General features: G+C 47.0%; 2 protein-coding genes across 3 annotated transcripts in view; one reads left to right on the forward strand and one right to left on the reverse strand.

Annotated features, from left to right (window-relative positions):
* Positions 1–13,983, forward strand: part of LOC112266071 (protein phosphatase Slingshot homolog 2) — a 35,343-nt gene extending 21,360 nt beyond the window's left edge. For both annotated transcript variants that reach the window (XM_024443558.2, XM_042295967.1), the window contains 13 exons: positions 2,675–2,787; positions 3,658–3,722; positions 3,875–4,002; positions 4,129–4,194; positions 4,295–4,360; positions 4,520–4,714; positions 6,576–6,669; positions 9,674–9,802; positions 10,005–10,051; positions 10,175–10,321; positions 10,787–10,987; positions 11,108–12,182; positions 12,712–13,983. In XM_024443558.2, coding sequence (XP_024299326.2) covers positions 2,675–2,787; positions 3,658–3,722; positions 3,875–4,002; positions 4,129–4,194; positions 4,295–4,360; positions 4,520–4,714; positions 6,576–6,669; positions 9,674–9,802; positions 10,005–10,051; positions 10,175–10,321; positions 10,787–10,987; positions 11,108–12,182; positions 12,712–13,839 — 3,454 coding nt within the window. In that variant the 3' untranslated portion in view covers positions 13,840–13,983. The remainder of the gene's footprint in view (positions 1–2,674; positions 2,788–3,657; positions 3,723–3,874; positions 4,003–4,128; positions 4,195–4,294; positions 4,361–4,519; positions 4,715–6,575; positions 6,670–9,673; positions 9,803–10,004; positions 10,052–10,174; positions 10,322–10,786; positions 10,988–11,107; positions 12,183–12,711) is intronic.
* Positions 13,984–19,768: 5,785 nt separating this feature from the next.
* LOC112265173 (ankyrin repeat domain-containing protein 13B) overlaps positions 19,769–23,983 on the reverse strand; it is a 36,322-nt gene continuing 32,107 nt past the window's right edge. The window contains exons 13-15 of the mRNA XM_024442258.2: positions 23,044–23,213; positions 22,413–22,489; positions 19,769–20,613 (exon numbers count right to left, since the gene is read on the reverse strand). Coding sequence (XP_024298026.2) covers positions 20,412–20,613; positions 22,413–22,489; positions 23,044–23,213 — 449 coding nt within the window. The 3' untranslated portion in view covers positions 19,769–20,411. The remainder of the gene's footprint in view (positions 20,614–22,412; positions 22,490–23,043; positions 23,214–23,983) is intronic.

Raw genomic sequence — 23,983 nt, forward strand, 5'->3', positions numbered from 1 at the left:
GTCCGTTCGGCTACTCTTGCTCTGTATTTAAACAGCTCGCTAATTCACATCTCTGTGTGTGTGCATGCACAGGTCTCTCATTGCCTAATCTGTACCGTAGGAAGTGCTAGAATGCAGCCCTGCTATCCACCCCCCTCTCCCACCACCACTGCCCTTATCTTTCTGGGCTGAACACAGAGCCTTCAGCAGCGCCGGCCAGGCCTCTGCAGCCTGGGCCTATATTTATCTCTCCCCTAGTTAGAGTGGAACTAATATGGGCAGCTACAGGGAGGGGAGGGGGCATGTCAGTCCCACACATGTCTTTTTGGGAGTGGGAGGAGAGTGGGGTGCTATCAGAGAAGGGCCCCTTACATAGTGATGATTGTGTCTGTACCCTAACAAGTACTGCCCTGTGCTGCATGCCAAACGATGACCCTCCCTCCCTTCTTGTCCCCACGTCTGTCTGCCTGTGGGAAGAGGAGAGTATTCCCTTACATGTCTGCACAGTAAAATGTCAGCCAGGGCAAAATTCCTGCGTGTCGCCTCAGACTCGGCCTCAATGCCCTCTGCTGCTGACCTGCTGCCCATAGACCTTTATCAGGGCCAACGTGGCTCTAGTTTAGAGTGGCTCTCTTTCTACCATCATACAGCCACACTCGATATTTCCACTGTTAGGGCCTGCACCCATAGGGCTCTGGTCAGAAGTAGTGCACTGTGTAGGGAATAGGGTGTCATTTGGGATGCACACAGTGGTGATTCGGAACACTAGCGTCGTCAGAATAGTTCTACCATAATTTGACGGACTGTGTATGAGTTTCAAACTATATTGGGGAAATGATCAGCAGGTAGCCTTATCAGTTGTTGAGGTGTGGGTAATATTTCACATTGGAACCAGTCACACCGAGGTGTTCTATCTAGTGGACAACAAATGCCCCCTTTGTCTACTGATCTGACTGTTGGGTTTATCTTACACAGTAAAGATACACCTGAACGGGATTTAATGTGCTTCATTTGAATGTGAAGTACAGTGGCTGATCAAGGCAGTCTAGTTATTTATAGTCATTTAGAAAATTACAATATATTTTTAGCAACAGTAGAGAGCCACTTGACAGTGACGTATGTCTTGACTACCTGGTTTTGGATTCCTACGCTGGCAGGAGGTGCAAAGCTCTTCATTAAGGGGTCAGTGTTTTACACTTGACGATGTGTCTCTGTCTGTCTGGGGCTCTGTCCTGTCTGTCTGTCTGTCTGTCTGGGGTCCTGTCTGTCTGTCGGTCTGTCTGGGGCTCTGTCTGTCTGTCTGGGGCTCTGTCCTGTCTGTCTGTCTGTCTGGGGCTCTGTCCTGTCTGTCTGTCTGTCTGTCTGGGGCTCTGTCCTGTCTGTCTCGGTTTCTGAAAGCTACTCATCGTTTTCAAGTGTCTAGTAGCTGAAAACACAAGGTGAATCATATACTCTCACTCACATATACTGTACACACCATGTGAGGTGCTGCTCTCCTCCTTCCTGCCCTGTGTGGGCGTGTGCTACACACCATGGTTCAGACATGATTAGACACAGCTGTACAGCAGGGGAGAGAAGTTGAGTCAAACAGAGAGCGGGGTATGAAGAAAGAGGAAGTGAGAGAGGTATGAAGAAAGTGAGAGAGCGAGGGGTATGAAGAAAGAGTGGGATTGTGAAGTAGGAGGAAACAGCTGGGTCAGGGTTGAGTGGGTCAGGATGGGAAATGAACTCAACCCGTCAGAGTTTTCACTCGCTTTGTTTGTTTTCTTTCTTATTCTGGTCCAGGCGTGTCCCCTCACTCCTCAGATTGCACAGCGTCTCTTTGCACGTCTCCCCCATGCTTCTGCTATTCGGCTCGTCGTTGCTCATTTCCCCATCTCACGTCTGTTTGTGAGGAAGGACCGGAGGACACAGACGGACGGTACTGACTCTGTGCCGCCCAGTCAACCCACGCTAGATTTGATGGTGTGGATATTGAGCAGAACTCAGGGCAGGGTTGTTACAGAAGGTTTACCCTAGTAGCAGCTCAAGACACACTTCACATGGGGGTCAATGAGGCACATTGTTTTTGTAGCCTAGGCCTGAATCAGTCACCTGCCACTTTTAGTCTTCAGTAGGTCTCCTCGCCCTCTCAGTGTGCTAAGGTCAGTGTGCCACCGTGTGAGATTCTGTAGAGTATATGTTCTGTGCTGTGGAGATATAGGCTACACGCTCGTGTACGTACACACACACACACTATATCCATCAGCTAGTATCCCCTGTAGATCACGTGACCTCTCCACTTGTTCTAGTGTGGTGATGGTGTGCTGGGTACTATAGTTAATTTGACTATGTGGTACCACGGAGAGAGGTGTGATCCCGTACATGAACTCCCACAGTGGGAGCTCTTCTCCGTCTGAGCCAGTTTGTGTGTGTGTGTGTGGGGAGGGGCTCTAACTGACCCTCGGCTCTACCCCCTAGCCTCCAGCTGTTAGGGGGATGCGGCCTGGCCAGAGGGGAATGTTGTGTTGGAGTGCACGTGGCTCTGTCTGTTTATGAGATGTAGCTGCCTGGATCACATGCTGCTGTTGCTCTTCAGATTGGCTTATGAAGAATGAAGCTCTGTGTGTGTGTGTGTGTTTGAACCTCTAGCCCGGGACCGTTCTGTTAGCATCGGTCTCTGGCCCCTCTGTGACCCGGTTTTCTCTCCAATCAGCATCAGTGAGAGCTTCCTGACGGTGAAGGGCGCCGCTGTCTTCCTGCCTCGGGGAAATGGCTCCTCCCCTTCCTCGGCACCCCGCATCAGCCAGCAGTGGAACAAACACACAGGTATGCCCTCCCACTGACTGACTAACAACAAATCAACCAACAAACAAACAGCCATAGGACAGGGGTGAGTTCATTAGGCAAACATTGTGGAACGTTGCAGATGTCCCAAATAGAACCAACATGATTCTTTACTTCACATGTCAGAGAAGCCTGTCTGTTCAGCTCTTTACAACATAGAAATGTTCCACAACGTTGTCCTGCTGAACACGCCTCAATTCTCAACACAGACTCGTGGGAAACTGACACTGCCCCAACATGAGGCCAAACCATAGTACTGCTTATCATTGGAATGCAGCAGGCATTCTACAGTGTTGAGGGAACCAACACTGTCCAGTTCTGTTGTTTAAGTCACCAGAGCAGAGCAAAGCTGTTCAATTGACCCCATAGCTGTTACAAAATGATACCGGTGGGCCACTGACTGCACATTGCTTTGCCATAGTTGCTATTTAGGCGTGTGTTTTTCCATACCAGTGTCCTCGTGCTCAAGGGCAGAGATAATTGTTGTAAGTATGTGTACTTGTGGGAAGGCTACTCTCTGCTCTGCTGGGTTTTCTAGTAGTTTTTCACCAACTCTGTTATCTAGGGCTGGTACATCCCACTGTCTGTCTTGTTTTCACTGACAAATGTCCTTTTGGCCCTTAAGTGTGGGAAAACGCTCTCAAGTGTCAGACATTTTCTGTTACTTCGGCTGCATTTGAATGTAAATGTTTATCTGAGCTACATTTTGGAGTTTCTAGAAGCGTTTAATCAGACACACTGTCATTTTTGTATGTTTGCATAATGTGGACTAACTTCACCCAGAAGAGTCATGAGTAGGAGCAGCTGGCGTGCAATGTGTACTGATCTGTTTCTCTCTCTCTCCTTCCCCAGGTGACCTCCAGCAGCACCTGCAGGCTATGTTCACCGTGCTGCGGCCAGAAGACAACATCCGCCTGGTAAGTCTCGTCGCAAATGTCAAACTCAAGATGTTTCACTCACATGGCAGACAAATGAGTCTAGGACTATTCTGATGAATACTTCCAAATGCAGACTGATTGACCAGAGGATATTATTCACCCTCCCTCCCTCTCTCTCGTCTTCCCATAAGGCTGTGCGCCTGGAGAGTGCGTACGCTCAGCCTCAGTGCACGCGTTACATGGTGGTGGTGTCCACCAATGGGAGACAGGACACAGAGGAGAGCGTGGTTCTGGGCCTGGACTTTGGCTCCTCAGACAGGTTAGTAGTTAGTAACACTCCATGCATTGAGTGTGTTAGAGACCCACCTCTTTTGGAGGTGTTTGTGTGTGTGTGTGTGTGTGTGTGTGTGTGTGTAACCTCTTTAACAGCTGTCTCCTCCTGCAGCTCATGCACAATGGGGCTGGTTCTACCCCTGTGGAGCGACACACTGATCCACTTGGACGGAGACGGGTAAGAAGAGCGATACGTCACCTGTTTCCTCCTCCCTGCATTTACTGTAGTTCTTCTGCCCAATGGGACTGTCACACAACCTGTCTGTTTGTCTCTGTAGGGGCTTCAGTGTGTCCACGGTCAACAGGGTCCATGTCTTCAAACCGGTCTCTGTCCAGGCCATGTGGTGAGCGCTCCTCCTTTCTCTCCTGCCATCTCATCCCCCTCTCTTTTTTGACTTGTCCCCTCTTTTATCTGTTGGTTTATCCTGTTATTCATCTTTCTTTCTTCCGTTCTCTCCTTCCTCCTCTTCTTACCTCTCCACCTCCCCCTGTGCCCCCCCCAGGTCCGCCCTGCAGTCGCTCCACAAGGCGTGCGAGGTGGCCCGCTGTCACAACTACTACCCCGGTAGCCTGTTCCTGACCTGGGTCAGCTACTATCAGAGCCAGGTCTCCTCTGACCAGGTCTGCATCAACGAGTGGAACGCCATGCAGGACGTCCAGTCCCACCGCGCCGACTCGCCCATCCTCTTCACCGATGTGTGAGTGCACCAGCTAGTCTCTCACTCACACACTCACACACTCACACACTCACACACTCACACACTCACACACTCACACACACATTAAGCAACTGGGAAAGTCTTGTGTTGGGTAAGTCACATGGACTTCTCTCCCACAGAAAACAACATTGCCCAATTACCAGTGCAGTGTCATCTGCTTCCCTTGTTGCCACAACACCCAGCTTCAGGCAGACTTCTCAAGACCCCCTGCGACCTTTGCCTTAGAGACCAGAGTCACACGCACAGAGCTCTGAGCATTACCTTGTCATGACCGAGGTATCAATCTGCTGTAGCAGGAGGGTGCAGCTCAGCGAGGTCTGTATTAGCAGGGGAATTCCCCACCCAGACGCGGTCACGTGTGCCTGCTCGTTTAGGGGGGCTGTCTATAACGCCAGAACTCTGCTTGCATGCCAGCAGTTGAAAATAGCCCCCTCTCCGTGACTGCTTTAGTTATGCATGGAAAGAGTTGCTAGACAGATAGGTAGACGAGCGGGCAGACGGACGGAAGCAGGTGGCCGAGGGCAGTCGTAGCAAAGGAGAGGATGGATGGAGGGGTAACTGAGTAGAAATAATAGCACTCGACATGTTGGAAGACATTTTAAGAGGTCCAAACCAAACCGTTTGAAAGGTATTTTACTGGAGAGATAAGGAGAGGTAAAGCCTCTGCTTTGACATCCAACGGCCCAGTTAGCCTTAAGCCTAGCCATGCAGGTACAGTGGAAAGACGTGCGCGCGCACACCCTGGTTAAGCTTGAGTACTTTGCGCACACACACACTTGAAGGCAGACAATGCGAGTGTTAGTCAACCTTGTTGGGGTCACTGCCGAAGGTGAGATACCTGTCTGACAGACGCACATCATATTTTCCTTTGCTCTTTGCACATTCATTTGATTCACTATTGAGGGCTCACTCTGAGGTGGAGGATTTTACACACATTTGTCACCCGCAAATATGTGTGTGTGTGTGTGTGTGTAGGTTGAACGTGTGCAATTGCATACATTGTAGTGCTTACAACTGTAGTGTGTTGGGGTCAATTCCATTTCAATTCAGGTGTTCAACTGATACGCCAATGGATTCCAATTCCGAGTTTACTTCCTGAATTGAGTTCAAATGAAATCGACCCCTACCCTTGTGTTCATTGGCACGTGGGTGAGTGTTATGTCAGAGGTCAGGCACCTCTGACATAGCCAGTAACCTAACCCCGGCAGTAGCTCGGTCTCTTGGAAGATGCAACATGTTTCAAGGTCCCCAAACCCTTTCCTCAAGAGGCCAATCAAGTCTTTGTTTCTATAAACAAGCTGCCCCTGGCTCTTTCCGATGTTCCAATAAGGACGCAACATAATAATAAGCATGACGGTTCATCAGACTGGGACAACAACCCAAAGTCCCAACACACTCCTGCTGCTGCACAATCATGCTGACTGTTGTGGGACTCACCTGTGTACTCACCTACATTGCGATGTGAATTGTGAAGAGGTGATTTGGTAGGAGGGGGGGGACAGAAGAGGGTCTCAATGGACCTAATCAGGGCATGTTTCCCTTAGCGCTGCACAAGTGGCTAAATGTGTCCTCTAGATGCAGTTGGAGAGAGGCGAGGGCAGGGACTCGTCATTATAACAAGAACAACCTAGACTTCAACTGAGTTCTGTGGTTTTGTATGATGTGGAGACCCTTTGCTCTTGTCAAACCAGAGGCACTTAGTGGCTTTAGTGTATTCCTCACTAGTCACATTTAGTGTTGTGTGAAGCTCTTCTGGGCAAGAGAGTCCCCCACAACTCTCCGAGGTAGACTAAGGGTTGTGTCTTGAGGTGTACTGAGGGTGTTTTTTGTGTGTCCACAGGCCCACAGAGAGGGAGCGCACGGAGAGGTTGATCAAGACTCGCCTCAGAGAGATCATGATGCAGAAAGACCTGGAGAATGTCACCTCCAAAGAGGTGGGTTGAAGACCTTGTCTCACACACCATTACTGGTTCTCTACTGGGTTCTCTACTGGGTTCTCTACTGGGTTCTCTACTGGTTCTAATAGTTCTCTACTGGTTCTAATAGTTCTCTACTGGTTCTAATTAGAGGTCGACCGGTTATGATTTTTCAACACCGTTACCGATTTGTTGGAGGACCAAAAAAAGCCGATACCGATTATTGGAGGACCAAAAAAAAGCCGATACTGATTAATCGGCCGATTTTAAATAAAATAATTTTATGTATATATATATATATATATATGTGTTACAACAATACTGAATGAACACTTATTTTAACTTAATATAATGCATCAATAAAATCAATTTAGCCTCAAATAAATAATGAAACATGTTCAATTTGGTTTAAATAATGCAAAAACAGCGTTGGAGAAGAAAGTAAAAGGGCAATATGTGCCATGTAAAAAAGCTAACATTTAAGTTCATTGCTCAGAACATGAGAACATATGAAAGCTGGTGGTTCCTTTTAACATGAGTCTTCAATATTCCCAGGTAAGAAGTTTTAGGTTGTAGTTATTATAGGAATATTTATCGCTATACCATTTGTATTTCATATACCTTTGACTATTGGATGTTCTTATAGGCACTTTAGTATTGCCAGTGTAACAGTATATCTTCCGTCCCTCTCCTCGCCTCACAAATTGACAAGACACCCTCGAAGCAGCGTTACCCATGCAGAGCAAGGGGAACAGCCACTCCAAGTCTGAGTGACGTTTGAAACGCTATTAGCGCACACCCCACTAACTAGCTAGCCATTTCACATCGGTTACACCAGCCTAATCTCGGGAGTTGATAGGCTTGAAGTCACAAACAGCTCAATGCTTGAAGCACAGTGAAGAGCTGCTGGCAAAACGCACAAAAGTGCTGTTTGAATGAAAGTTTCCAGCAGGCTCGTAAGCAATCATCTCAAACAAAACGTTTATTCTTTCACTGAAATACGGAACCGTTCCGTATTTTATCTAACGGGTGGCATCCATAAGTCTAAATATTGCTGTTACATTGCACAACCTTCAATGTTATGTCATATTTGTGTAAAATTCTGGCAAATTAGTTCGCAACGAGCCAGGCGGCCCAAACCGTTGCGTATATCCTGACTCTGCGTACAATGAACGCAAGAGATGTGACACAATTTCACCTGGTTAATTTTGCCCGCTAACCTGGATTTCTTTTAGCTAATTATGCAGGTTTAAAAATATATACTTCTGTGTATTGATTTTAAGAAAGGCATTGATGTTTATGCTTGGGTACAGTTGTGCAACGATTGCTTTTTTTCCCGCTAATGCCCTTTTGTTAAATCATCCCCCGTTTGGCGAAGTTGGCTGTCTTTGTTAGGAAGAAATAGTCTTCACACAGTTCGCAATGAGCCAGGCGGCCCAAACTGCTGCATATACCCAGACTCTGTTGCAAGAGAAGTGACACAATTTCCTTAGTAAAAATAAATTAATGTTAGCAGGCAATATTAACTAAATATGCAGGTTTAAAAATATATACTTGTGTATTAATTTTAACCTCTCTAGGGTATGTGGGACGCTAGCGTCCCATCTGGCCAACATCCAGTGAGGTTGCAGAGCGCCAAATTCAATTACAGAAATGCTCATTATAAAAATTCAGAAAACAAAACATATTTTACATAGGTTTAAAGATGAACTTCTTTTTAAACCAACCACAGTGTCATATTTATAAAATGCTTTTCGGCGAAAGCATACCTAGTCCAGAACATACCTAGCCCGGAACAGCCCAGTTGACAAATTATTACAAACAGTAACCAGCCAAGCAGAAGCGTTACAAAACTCAGAAATAGAGAGAAAATTAATAAATAAATAAATTTACTCAATAAATGTTCCTTTTGTTCGATGAAGTCCCTTTATATCCAAAAACCTCTGTTTTGTTAGCGCGTTTTCTTCAGTAATCCACAGGCTCAAACTCAGTCAAAACAATCAGACAAAAAATCCTCAGGTTGTTTTTTAGCCTAAATGATCTATAATTTTTCAACAGGACAATAACGCCATCAATATAAAAGGTAAACAAGAAATGCACATGCGCCTGAAAAAACTCTGCGTCACGTTAGGGTCCACTCGTTCAGACTGGTCTTACTCCCTCATTTATAAGAATACAAGCCTGAAACGATTTCTAAAGACTGTTGACATCTAGTGGAAGGCATAGGAACTGCAAATGGAGTCCTAAGTCAATGGATACTGTAATGGCAAAACAAAAAACTACTTCCTGAATGGATTTTTCTCAGGTTTTCGCTTGCTAAATCAGTTCTGTTATACTCCGACACTATTTTAGCAATTTTGGAAACTTTAGAATGTTTTCTATCCAAATCCACCAGTTATATGCATATCATATCTTCTGGGCCCGGGTAGCAGGCCGTTTAATTTGGGCATGCTATTCATCCAAAATTCCGAATGCTGCCCCCTACCCTAGGGAGGTTAAGAAAGGCATTGATGTTTATGGTTAGGTACACGTTGGAGCAACGACAGTCCTTTTTCTCGAATGCGCACCGCATCGATTATATGCAACGCAGGACACGCTAGATAAACTAGTAATATCATCAACCATGTGTAGTTATGACTAGTGATTATGATTGTTTTTTATAAGATAAGTTTAATGCTAGCTAGCAACTTACCTTGGCTTCTTACTGAATTCACGTAACAGGCGGGCTCCTCGTGAGGCAGGTGGTTAGAGCGATGGACTAGTTAACTGTAAGGTTGCAAGATTGAATCCCCGAGCTGACAAGGTTAAGGAACGGTGGATTAACTGCCTTGTTCAGGGGCAGAATGACAGAACCCACCGTTCCTAGGCCGTCATTGAAAATAAGTATGTGTTTTTAACTGACTTGCCTAGTTAAATAGGCATTTGAAAACTTGTAATCGGCCTTAATTAATCAGCCATTCCAATTAATCGATCAACCTCTAGTTCTAATGGGTTCTCTACGGGTTCTCTACTGGTTCTTCAGATTCGCACAGAGCTGGAGATGCAGATGGTGTGCAACCTTCGGGAGTTCAAGGAGTTTATTGACAACGAGATGATCGTCATCCTGGGTCAGATGGACAGCCCCACAGAGATCTTTGACCATGTTTACCTGGTAAGAACACAGTCAAGGACTGCATGGCCCCTATTCCCTATATAGTGCACTACTTTAGACAAGGACTGGCACCCTATTCCCTATATAGTGCACTACTTTTATGTCGCCTTTCTCTTTTTGTCCCTTTTTCTGCCTGTTAGTCTGTCTGCTGATATCTGTAAGATTCTGTCGAGTTTGACTTTAATTCTGTTTTTGTATCCAGGGCTCTGAGTGGAACGCTTCAAACTTGGAAGAGCTGCAGACCAGCGGGTAAGAGACCATTCTGACTTGTCTATCATCATGTCAGACTGTTGGTTGCTGTGATAGTTGCAGCACAGTTTCAATACGTAGTCGAAGTTCCAGCGAGTGACGTTCTCCGTTTCACTCCTTCAGTGTGAGGTACATCCTCAATGTGACGCGGGAGATCGACAACTTCTTCCCAGGCGTTTTTGAGTACCACAACATCCGCGTGTACGACGAGGAGGCCACCAACCTGCTGGAGTACTGGAACGACACCTACAAGTTCATCACCAAGGCCAGGTGAGAGCTCTGATTTGATGCACTTCATTTAGGTGTCCTTGAGTGTCTTGAAAGCCGTCTGTTAAAGAAAATGTAGTATTATTAAATAGGTTTCAGGGGATTCTCTTTCAATTTACAACTTTTTTTGTTAAGTATAATTTTTTGGTATTTTTGTTTTTAGCACTGTTATTTTTATGACGTTCTGAATGATCTATAACAGAGGTATTCAACTCTTACCCTACGAGGTCCGGAGCCTGCTGGCTTTCTGTTCTACCTGAATTAATTGCACCCACCTGTTGTGCCAGGTCTAAATCAGTTAGAACTGGCTTTGAGGTCCAGAGTTGAGTTTGAAGGCTCTATACCATAACCATAAGACACTATACCAATACAAGATACAATACTGTATATCATAATCAGTTTGTCTTCTGCATCTCTGCCTTTGTCCTCTTCACTCCCTCTAACCCGTGCCCTGTGTTCCCCTATTAGGAAAGCAGGGGCTAAGTGCCTGGTCCACTGTAAGATGGGTGTGAGTCGCTCGGCCTCCACGGTGATCGCTTACGCCATGAAGGAGTACGGCTGGGACCTGGAGAGTGCCTTCGACTACGTCAAGGAGCGCCGCGGTGTCACCAAGCCCAACCCCTCCTTCATGAAGCAGCTGGAGGAGTACCAGGGTATCCTGCTGGCCAGGTAGAGACACACACACACACACACACAGCTCTCACATTCTGGGCCCCACACACAGTTCTCACATTCTGGGCCCCACACACAGCTCTCACACAGACACCTTTCATCCTCCTTTCTCCGTAGTAAACAGAGGCATAACAAGTTGTGGCGCTCCCACTCGGACAGCTACCTCTCAGAGCGCCACGAGTCTCCGCTGTGTAAGACGGGCCCACCCAGCCACACCCTGGGCCTCTCGGACCCACACAACAACAACAACAATGGCCCCACGCCCTCCCTGCAACACTTCCTGCTCCAGGCGCTTGGTGCTGCCAATGACCCCGACAACAAGTCCAAGGGCTCCCACATCTCAGACACACAGTCGGAGCCCGTCCGACTCACCCGCTCACTCTCCCACTCTCCTGGTCCGCCAGCCTCCAACGGTCTGTGTGACTCCCGGGAGAGACTCTTTTCTCGAGGGCGAGGACCCCGCCAGGACTCCTTCCTCCCACGGGCGGTCACGGTGGTGCCCGAGGAGAGAACGGACAACTCTGCTCTGGCGGGGGTGACCGTGACTGTGCCAATCACCGCCGTCCCCCATCCTCCTCCCTCACTGCATATCCTCCCTCCTTCTCCCTTCCCCCAGCCACTGGCCAAACCCCTCCATCTAGGTTTGAGCACACAGTTGTCCAGTCCTGTGCCTAAACAGAAATCCCAGAGTGTAGAGCTGACCCTGGGTCTGCCTGACCACAGCAGCTCCGAGGTCGTATCTCAGGACACCCTGGAGTCCAGCGACGACTCGGACACCCTGGGACGCTCCCTGTCAGACCCGCTGAGTGAGAGGGGGGACAGTGTCAGTATGATGTCCCCAGGGATCCCCATGGCCGTGAGCCCTCTCACCCCAACAACGCCTGGGTCTTTAGGACCCTACGCCAACGATGACAACAACAACCCCTGCGGCGACACAGACACTATCCTCGCTAACCCCGTCGGCGTCCCCACGTCCTCCAACCTCGGAACGGACAGCATCGACTTCTTCAGCGCCCGCGAGAAATTCCTGGGCCTATCCCAAGACGGAAAGACCCGGACTCTTTCCGAGCAGATGGCTCAGCGGACGCCTCAGTCGCGGTGCCCCAGCCAGGAGCTGCAGCCGCTGTCCCCCGAGAACCCTGCTGGAGCACTGCCACCACTGCCAAGCAAAGAGGAAGAGGAGCAGGGAAAGGTGAGGTGGCCATTTTATTTATTTACACTGAAATTTGAATGATGAATTCCTGCCATCTATCTAATGCCTTCAGAGCTCCACAGCCCTGCTGAGAGTTACTGAGTGATTTTAAACAAGATCCTCAATGGAGACAGTCAATCGAATGAATTGTGATCGAGCAACACAATGATATGTCTTTGGGGATGGTTTGTACAATACTGCCACCTATTGGAAGTATCGGGGCCCTACGTGTCAAATGTCTCAGACTTGGAGTGCTGATTTAGGATCAGTTCTGCCTTTTTGATCACAATGAATAAGATTATCTTGTCAGGGGGACCTGATCCTAGGTCAGTGCTCTGAGGCGCTTGATACATACGGCCCCAGACCTTTTGAGACGGCCATTGTCGACGGACTTTGCAATAGTGGTGTCATTCTCTTTCTTTCTATAAAATGTCATTTGGTAGTGTTTAGTGATGCCCCCCAGCATTAATACACAGCTAACTGTGCTTAGCTATCATCCAAACCATTCTGTGTTCCGTCTCCATCTCAGAGTTCCCCCCATACGGAGGACGGTAGCGACCGAGCCAGTCAAGAAAAAGCCTCGTCACCTCCCCATCACGACAACGGCGTGTCAGTCCGCCATATTGTCACAGAGATAGAGTCCATATCCCACCCGCCGGTGGCGGCGCCCCTCTCCTCCACCCAGCCGGCCCCCCACAGCCCACAGCAGCTGCGCCAAGACGACCGGGACGAGGAGACCCCATTGACCTCCTCCTACCCACAATCCCCCTCCACGCCTCCCTCGGATTGGCCGGCCGGCTCGGTGCGCAGGGCCACCAAACAGCTAGAGCAGAGGCTGAGGCAGGAGCTGGACTTAACTCTCAGCAACATGTCTACCCAACGCTCCCCTCTCCTCTCCCCCAGTGCAGAGTTCCACCCCACGGGCTCCCCTCTCCACTCCCCCAGTGCAGAGTTCCACCCCACGGGCTCCCCTCTTCACTCCCCCAGTGCAGAGTTCCACCCCACGGGCTCCCCTCTCCACTCCCCCATTGCAGAGTTCCACCCCACGGGCTCCCTCTCCACTCCCCCATTGCAGAGTTCCACCCCACGGGCTCCCCTCTCCACTCCCCCAGTGCAGAGTTCCACCCCACGGGCTCCCCTCTCCACTCCCCCAGTGCAGAGTTCCACCCCACGGGCTCCCCTCTCCACTCCCCCAGTGCAGAGTTCCACCCCACGGGCTCCCCTCTCCACTCCCCCAGTGCAGAGTTCCACCCCACGGGCTCCACTCCCCCAGTGCAGAGTTCCACCCCACGGGCTCCACTCTCCACTCCCCAGTGCAGAGTTCCACCCCACGGGCTCCCCTCTCCACTCCCCCAGTGCAGAGTTCCACCCCACGGGCTCCCCTCTCCACTCCCCCAGTGCAGAGTTCCACCCCACGGGCTCCCCTCTCCACTCCCCCAGTGCAGAGTTCCACCCCACGGGCTCCCCTCTCCACTCCCCCAGTGCAGAGTTCCACCCCACGGGCTCCCTCTCCACTCCCCCAGTGCAGAGTTCCACCCCACGGGCTCCCCTCTCCACTCCCCCAGTGCAGAGTCCCACCCACCCCTCCTCGCTCCTACCACAGACTGCCCCAAGCAGCGTAGGCCAACCCCTGCTCCTGAGCAAGGAAGACCTCTGAACGAGGCTTTCACTGTGTCTGCAGAGCCCAAAGGAGAGACTGAGCAGGGAGGGTTTGTCGTCTCAAACATGGACGTTGCCCCTTCCTTCTCTCACTACCCAGATGCCTGCCACACCCCTAAGCCCATCCCAATCATTGTGTGCTCTTCCCTAGAGCCTTCTAGGATCCAGCCCCAGGCCCCCCCTGCACTGCTGTGGCTGGAGGGGGTGACGGCCCTTGACTCAGACACGGATGGCCCCTCCCCTCCCCCGCCCCACCACGGAAGGCTGGCCCTGGCACGCAGCAGTGAGGAACTGGAGAAGATCCAGGAGACTCTGAGGGAGCTGCAGGCCTTCCTGTACGATGCGGGGGGCCTGGGGGCTGGAGAGAGACCTGGTCAGGGGAAGCATCACGGGGAGACTCCCGTGTGGCAGAGGGCCATGGAGATCGAGGCGCGGATCCGCCAGGCGGGCCTCACACCCCCCTCCTTGATGAAGCGCTCAGCCTCGCTGGCCAAGCTTGACTGCCTGGAGCTGTCAGCCAACGACCTGAATGACTGGGACCTACGGCCCACCACCGCCAGCCCTCACGGACCCCAATTGATGCCCACCCCTCACCCCCGCTCCCACCATCACCCCAGTCCAGACGATGTTTCCAAGAAGCAGCGGGTGTTGTCCAGGGCCCCCCTAGGGGGGGTGTACCCACTGGACTCAGACAGGACTGATCGGGGCTCCCAGAGAGCAGGGAGTGATCCCCCCTGTCTCTCCTCACCTCCATGTCTTGTTCTTCAAGGGGACGGGGAGCTAGAGACAGACCCCTCCCCCCGGCTCACCCGCACCCAGTCCCCGGCGAGCGCTCCCGAGGTCACTATGACAACCGCGCAACAGCAGCCCCGCGGGAAGAGTCACCCGCTGCGGCGGCTCCGCAAGGCTGCCGACAAGAAACGGACTGCCACTGTTCTCTACCACACCATGTGACCTCACTGCACTCGGCCCTAGGCCGAGGGTGTCTATGAGTGTGTGTATGCGTGCGAGTGTGTGGTGTCCTAGGCCCTACATGTGCATTATGGTCCAGACTGTCCCCCTTGGGCCCTTGTCTGTAGTATGTGTGTGTGCACTGACTAGCTGTGTTGGACTCTATGTAATCTGTTAGTGTTCAGGTGAATGCTGGCTCTGGATGTTTGTTACTGTAGGTGCTTACCCCCCCCCCCTTTTTATAGTTTCTAAACAGTTGTAATTTCTACAACTAAAAAAGAAGGGGCTGTTTCTCAAAGAACATGCACTTTACTCTTATTTTTACCTTTATTTTATTTTTTATTTTTTTATTTTCTTCCCAGGGGAGTCTTTTTGCACTGATTCTATGGTAGCCTGTCTGTGTGTCACATCTTTTATTCTTCTTTTCAACAAGACAACGTTCATCTTTTTTTATCCTGTTCTTAGCTGTGACTATTAAAGAAACAAAAGTACCTATATCATGACTCCTGTGATTCCTTATTGAAATCAAGAGGATGTTTTTTTAGGAGATCCCCCTAGGGTGCACTGCGTTCAGTTGTAAACACTGTGGAGTGTTGCAGATAGGAAGGTCCTTAATAGAGACGACATGGTTCCTTAGTCTACATGTCAGAGGCATGTTTGTTCCACATAACATATTTCTATGCAAACATTCCTCAAAGTTGTGGCCTGCTGAACTCAGCCCTGTTTCAACAGCCCCACCTTATGTTGAGGATCTCTGTCTTTACATCCCCCATGTGGACAGGACAGGAAGTGCCAGTAAAGTTGGGGAGGAGAAACTGGCTGGCTCTACCTCATTTTGGTTTTCTGTGATTCCTCACATCCCATCTCTTCACCTTCCTCTCAAATGTCCAAAAGAAGGTCCAAGGTCCCACTCTGAAGTGTATCCAATGTGTTTTGAGAAATATCCAGCCTCTACATGTAAGTCATGTTTCCCTAAGGTAGTGAAGTCTGCACTGCAGAATATTTAACGTTGACAATTTTACTTCCCCCGTTTCATCAATTTTTAATTAAAATAGTCTCGGATTTAGGTTTCCAGCCTCCCAAATGACGTAGAACCCTGTGTAGATCAGACTCTATCATACTGGAAAGCTTTCAAATAATCTGCCTCGTATGAATGAACCGTAACGCCTGCCCCTAAAACTCAGTAGTTTAACTAAAATGTTGAAAAATTAGTGAAATAGTACAAATAGTAGGGTATCAATCACCCAATTATGTGTATAAACCCTGGATTGCTGATGCTATGTGATGGCCAATGAGAGACTTTGAAGCCACTGGCCGCCATACTGGTACTCCTCAGAAGGAGCAGTCCTCCATAGGAATGAATGGAATTCTACAGTATTTCAATAAATGTTTCAAGAACAAAATGACATGTTTAAGCATTTCTTTGTTATAGTGGGGATAGGAACATTAGAACTCTATTAAAAATATATACTTTAGTGACCACAAAGTCAGGATGCCCATTTGAAAGACTGCACACTACACAGGGCAATGTCCACAATCACTACCCTGGGGCTTTTAAAAAGAGTGCCCCTACTGGCCCTCCAACACCACTTCCAGCAGCATCTGGTCTCCCATCCAGTGACCAACTGACCAACCAAGATTAGTTTCACAGGCAAGCCAGCAGTGGGATGCTACTGGCACAGAACACAGTATATTCAGATCAGCCAGGGTACTGGGTTGTCATAAACTCAGTGGTGGAAAAAGTATTCAGTTGTCATATTTGAGTAAAAATAAAGATACCTTAATAGAAAATGACTAAAGGTGAAGTCATCCAGTGAAAAAGTATTTGGTGTTAAATGTACTGAAGTATCAAAAGTATAAACCATTTCGAATTCCATATACTAAGCCAACCAGACGGCACAATTCTTATTTTTTTTTAGTGACGGACAGCCAGGGGCACACTCACGCTCAGACATAATTTACAAACAAACATATTTGTGTTTAGTGAGTCCAGATCAGAGACAGTAGGGATGTTCTCTCTAAGTGTTTTCCTTATTGTCAAAATGTAACGAGTACTTTTGGGTGTAAGGGAAATGTATGTAGTAAAAAGTATATTTTCTTTAGGAATGTAGTAAAGTAAAAGTTAGCAAAAATATAAATAATAAAGTGCAGATACTCTAACTACTTAAGTAGTACTTTAAAATATTTTTGACTATACTTTACACCAACGTTTCAACTGCAGTGAAGATTATGCTGGTTTATACAGGTTATAGTATTGCCTGTTCTCTGATGACATTCAGAATAATTCTTAAGGACTTTTTCTTATCGTATAATTTTAACAGAACGTAGAACATCACTTTTAGACACGGGTTTGGTCCTGGAGATAAGTCATCTGATAAATTGTGAATGTTTAATGAAAGTAACAGGAATACCACAGACGTTCCAAAAAAAAGAGTTTTATTGACTTCCTTACATACGCCACAAAATGTTTCATTGCCTTTAGCTCCTACTTTGTGAAAACCAGCCACTTAAAATAATAATCTGGCAAGCTAAACAATAAATAGGAGTATGAACCAGACTCCTAATTTGTGCTGATGTCCTAATGTTCTTTGTTTTCATAGTTTTTTTTTTAAAGTAAAAAAAAACAAGCAACTTGTGACAAAGAAATGAACACCCACACAAGTGTCGGCCATGCTGAAATGTCACACAAGTACCACTCCACTCCCCACGCAGACAAACACATCACAGCTCCATTCATATCGAGTGCAGAGGCTTTTTTTTCAGTAAAATAAACTCACAAAGCTCACCATGAAACTAATCTCCACCAGTCCCCATTTATGTCATCTCCTATTCTCTCTATGTCTCACCTCTCCCTTCATAACAGAAACCTACAATATATGTGCTCCCTGTAATAACCTCCGTGAAAAAGATGGCCCTACACTGAACAAAAATATAAACGCAACATGTAAAGCATTGGTCCCATGTTTCGTGAGTTGAAATAAAAGATCCCAGAAATATTCCGTACGCACAAAAAGATTATTTCGCTCAAATTTTGGGAACAAATTTGTTTGCACCCCTGTTAGTGAGCATTTCTCCAAGATAATCCATCCACCTGACAGGTGTGGCATATCAAGAAGCTGATTACACAGCATGAGCATTACACAACCTTGTGCTGAGGACAACAAAAGGCCACTCTAAAATGTGCAATGTTGTCACGACACAATGCCACAGATGTCTCAGGTTTTGAGGGAGTGTGCAATTGACTGCAGGAATGTCCACTAGATCTCTTGCCAGAGAATGTAATGTTTATTACTCTACCATAAGCCTCCTCCAATGTCACACGTTTCTTTTAGCATTATGTTCAACTGGCCTCACAACTGCTGACTATGTGTAACCATGCCAGTCCTTGACCTCCACATCCGTTTTTTTCACCTGCGGGATCGTCTGGAGACCAGCCACCCGGACAGCTGATGAAACTGTGGGTTTGCACAACCGAAGAATTTCTGCACAAACTGTCAGAAACCGTCTCGGGGAAGCTCATCTGCATGCTCGTCGTCCTCACAGGGGTTGTAACCAACTTCAGTGGGAAAATGCTCACCTTCGATGGCCACTGGCATGCTGGAGAAGTGTGCTCTTCACGGATGAATCCCGGTTTCAACTGTACCGGGCAGATGACAAACAGCCTGATCAACTCTATGCGAAGGAGATGTGTCGTGCTGCATGAGGCAAATGGTCACATCAGATACTGACTGGTTTTCTAATCTATGCCCCTACTTTTTTTTAAGGTATCTGTGACCAATAGATGCATATCTGTATTCCCAGTCATGTGAAATCCATAGATTAGGACCTACTGAATTTATTTGAATTGACTGATTTCCTCAAATTAACTGTAACTCGGTAAAATCTTTGAAATTGTTGCATGTTGCGTTTATATTTTTGTTCAGTATGTATTCATTCATGTGTAGCCATATAGTGTAGGTCATGGTTATATCATATTAACATGAACTCCTGTCATAGTGTTATCATATTAACATGAACTCCTGTCATAGTGTTATCATATTAACATGAACTCCTGTCATAGTGTTATCATATTAACATGAACTCCTGTCATAGTGTTATCATATTAACATGAACTCCTGTCATAGTGTTATCATATTAACATGAACTCCTGTCATAGTGTTATCATATTAACATGAACTCCTGTCATAGTGTTATCATATTAACATGAACTCTTGTCATGGTGTTATCATATTAACATGAACTCCTGTCATAGCGTTATATCAATATGAACTCCTGTCATACTGTTATCATATTAACATGAACTCCTGTCATGGTGTTATCATATTAACATGAACTCCTGTCATGGTGTTATCATATCAATATGAACTCCTGTCATAGTGTTATCATATTAACATGAACTCCTGTCATAGTGTTATCATATCAATATGAACTCCTGTCATAGTGTTATCATATTAACATGAACTCCTGTCATAGTGTTATCATATTAACATGAACTCCTGTCATAGTGTTATCATATCAATATGAACTCCTGTCATAGTGTTATCATATCAATATGAACTCCTGTCATAGTGTTATCATATCAATATGAACTCATGTCATGGTGTTATCATATTAACATGAACTCCTGTCATGGTGTTATCATATTAACATGAACTCCTGTCATAGTGTTATCATATTAACATGAACTCCTGTCATAGTGTTATCATATCAATATGAACACCTGTCATAGTGTTATCATATCAATATGAACTCCTGTCATAGTGTTATCATATCAATATGAACTCCTGTCATAGTGTTATCATATTAACATGAACTCCTGTCATAGTGTTAACATGAACTCCTGTCATAGTGTTATCATATTAACATGAACTCTACAGGGTTATTATTCTATCTACATATTAGAACCACAAACAGTCATCAAGATTCCATCCAGTGTAAATACAGTACGTTTCGATTTTGCGCAAATCAAAGGGGGGGGAATGTAGCAATTATTAAAAATGAGGAAGTATTAGGGTATGTCAACATCCCACCCCTTTGACCCACCTGACACTCACACAGAGGGCAGTATTCATTAGGGCACACTATAGCAGAATTATTTGCAACAGTAAACGAAAAGAAGTGTTTCTTATTAGACAATTTCAAGTAGTCCGTCCCTGTTTCATTACATTTTCTTTCATTTGGTGACTAATGAATAAGACCCAGGTCTGTGAAGTGGACACAAACCCTATCCCCCAATCACAGGACCGTTTATTAACGCATGGCCTTCACACACAAACACAATTTGTATTACCCTAGCACCGCTGATGTGGTCGGTCAATGTAGTATTCCATAAAAGCATTTCTTCTTGTTTCTTGTTGTAAACTTCCACTGACTGCGAGTGCAGAGTGGCACCAGAGAGTAGTGAGTCTGTACTGTAGCTGTATCAGCACTGTAGAGCCCTGTTGTGCCACACAGACAGGCTCTTATTGAAGGAGCGCAGTGGGAAAGGGGATATGTGACTGTCGGAGGAGCAAGGCTGTCACAGCCAGGAGTAGGGTGCTCCTATTGACGACCTTCTCTGCACCTCCTCCTTCTCCTCCTTTCCCATACCTCCTACAGCCCATCTGGCCAATCAGGCTCTCATTTCTCCATGAGTGACAGCTGGATGGTCCGCTGCAGCTCCTCCTCCTCTTGCCGTCGCCGTAGCTCGGCCTCTGCCTGCTCCCGTGCCGACAGCTCCATGGCCAGGCGGAGCTGCTGGTCGTAGCTGCAGGCTGTGGGGGGCTTCTTGGTGGGCGTGTTACAGAGGCTGGTTGGAGGACAAGGCCTGTGCTGAGGAGTCCTGGAGGAGGAGGAGGGTGTGGGGGAGGAGACAATGGGGTTGGAAACCTGGTTATTGCATAAGGAGAATAGAGCAATTGACAGTGACAGTGGAAATGGTTGACAAATATGGTGGACCCAGATTTATTTTTGACCGGACTTAATTTGAGTAAGAAAGAGGTTGTCATGTGCACGCACGTATGTATATGTACATGCAAACACACATCAACACAGAGACACACACACACACAAACATATTTGTTTTACTATCCTTGTGAAGACCAAACAATTGATTCCCTTCAAAATTGTAATTTCCCCTAACCTTAAACTCAAACCTAACCCCTTATTCTAACTATAATTGTAACACTCAACCTAAACCCTAATTCTAACTATAATTGTAACACTAAACCTAACCCCTGAGCCTAAAATAGCTTTTTTTCCTCGTGAAGACCGGTCAAAATGTCCCCACTTGTCAATGTTATCCTTAGTAAAGGTTAGTAAAACCACACACACACACACACACACACGTCACCCCCAAAGCCAATTCTTCCTTTTGCTGCCTTTCCTTCCAGTTCTCTGCTGCCAATGACTGGAACGAACTGCAAAAATCTCTGAAGCTGGAGATTCATATCTACCTCACTAGCTTTAAGCACCAGCTGTCAGAGCAGCTCACAGATCACTGCACCTGTACATAGCTCATCTGCAAATAGCCCATCCAATCTAACTCATCCCATGTGATCCACTCGGTTACACTGGTTGTAAGGCAGAACACAGGATCCGCGTCGCGAAAAACATATTCTTGGTCGTCTGATGGTGAGTTGACGCTGATCTTATATTCAGTAGTTCTTGTCGGCTGTATGTAAAGAAACCTAAGATGACCTGGGGTACTAGTGTAAGAAATAACACGTAAAAAACAAAAAACTGCATAGTTTCCTAGGAACGCGTACAGGAGGGGCCATCTCTGCGGAAGTCCCCATACTGTATTTATTTATTTTGCTCCTTTGCACCCCAGTATCGCAACTTGCACATTCATCCTCTGCACATCCTACCATTCCAGTGTTTAATTGCTATATTGTAATTACTTTGCCACCATGGCCTATTTATTGCCTTACCTCTCTTATCTTACCTCATTTGCACACACTGTATATAGACTTTTTCTACTGTATTATTGACTATATGTTTGTTTATTCCATGTGTAACTCTGTGTTGTTGTATGTGTCAAACTGCTCTGCTTTATCTTGGCCAGGTCGCAGTTGCAAATGAGAACTTGTTCTCAACTAGCCTACCTGGTTACAAAAGGTGAAATAAAATAAAAACACACACACACACACACACACACACACACACACACACACACACACACACACACACACACACACACACACACACACACACACACACACACACACACACACACACACACACACACACACACACACACACACACACACACACACACACACACACACAACACACACACACACACACACACACTTTGAGTTGATTTAGCATGCAGTGTATTGTTTCCAGAGAGGGCATACAGGAGAGAGGCAGATCTACTATATATCAGTGGGGGCCAGTCACTCAGAGTGTATCTGTTGTATGAGGTGGGGGCTTTTCACTCAGAGTGTATCTATTGTATGAGGTGCAGGCAAAGACAACAGTGTGTGCATGAATGGGAGTGAGTCAACAGTGACATTGTGTGCTGTGAACGCAGCCAGGAAGCTCCCTGGCCTCCAGTGTGCTGGAGAAGGGCGAGCCAAGGCTAAAGTAAACAAAGGCTGAGTAGGATAGCGAGTCGAGTGCGGAGAAAGCGCAGACCTTTGCAGGCGACTGGGGTCACAGGGAAGAGTACGTGTGCTGGGCTTGCTGTTGGTCAGCGCCTCCCAGATAGTCACCTATACACACACCAGGAAGTAGACAGAGTCAGAGAGATAGTCAGTCAACAAGACTCACCAAAGGCTCTTGTAATTTCAATGTTTCAATCTCAGTGTTGACAGTGGATTATGCCCTAGGATACTGAGTCAACTGTTTGTCTAGCTAGCTGATAGGATAGATTTATACTACGTCTTCACAGTGTATCTGGTATTTGTAGATCTTTGCACAACTATACACACTACTAATGCGATGTGCCTGTAGTTGATTAACATCCCGAACGAGCCCCCGAAATATGGTATTACTTTAGAGTTAAGGTTACGAGACTACCATACCTTATGTTCCAGTTAGGAACCAAGAGGACTACCATCATTCCATACTTCATGTTCATTAGGCATCAAATGGCAGGAAACAAACTAAAACATGTAGGGACTACCTGGACTTGCCCAATAAGAAAAGCTCATTTTAATTTTCCGTTGCGAAAAGTTTTCCAACGTTTTTCTTTGTGTTCTTTAATGAAGACGAGCCAGGTGTTGAGATGGCAGTAAGCCCTATGAGGGGCCAGAGTGAGTCTGACCTGGTCGTACTCAGAGCCAGCCTCCAGCAGACTCTGTTGGATGGCAAACTGCAGCAGGTCCTCCTCCTCATCACCGCGCATGTTGTTTGCCCTCTGGTTGCCTCCCAGCACAGTGTAACCCTGAGGGGGCTCGAACACACACGGGGGGATCTCTCCTCCACGACACGACGCTGCATAGAGGGAGAGACACGGCACAGGAGTGATGGGATGTTATGGGTCATTCCTGAATTGCTGTGGCATTTGCGTCCCTTGCCTTAGCAACAATGAAAAACACTTTAAAATGCCAAATACACTGCTCAAAAAAATAAAGGGAACACTAAAATAACACATCCTAGATCAAAATGAGTGAAATATTCTTATTAAATACTTTTTTCTTTACATAGTTGAATGTACTGACAACAAAATCACAAAGATTATCAATGGAAATCAAATTTATCAACCAATGGAGGTCTGGATTTGGAGTGACACTCAAAATTAAAGTGGAAAACCACACTACAGGCTGATCAAACTTTGATGTAATGTCCTTAAAACAAGTCAAAATGAGGCTCAGTAGTGTGTGTGGACTCCACGTGCCTGTATGACCTCCCTACAACGCCTGGGCATGCTCCTGATGAGGTGGTGGATGGTCTCCAGAGGGATCTCTTCCCAGACCTGGACTAAAGCATCCGCCAACTCCTGGACAGTCTGTGGTGCAACGTGGCGTTGGTGGATGGAGCGAGACATGATGTCCCAGATGTGTTCAATTGGATTCAGGTCTGGGGAACGGGCGGGCCAGTCCATAGCATCAATGGCTTCCTCTTGCAGGAACTGCTGACACACTCCAGCCACATGAGGTCTAGCATTGTCTTACATTAGGAGGAACCCAGGGCCAACCGCACCAGCATACGGTCTCACAAGGGGTCTAAGGATCTCATCTCGGTACCTAATGGCAGTCAGGCTA

Source organism: Oncorhynchus tshawytscha, linkage group LG13 (genome assembly GCF_018296145.1).
Source record: "Oncorhynchus tshawytscha isolate Ot180627B linkage group LG13, Otsh_v2.0, whole genome shotgun sequence".
Lineage (NCBI taxonomy): Eukaryota > Metazoa > Chordata > Actinopteri > Salmoniformes > Salmonidae > Oncorhynchus > Oncorhynchus tshawytscha.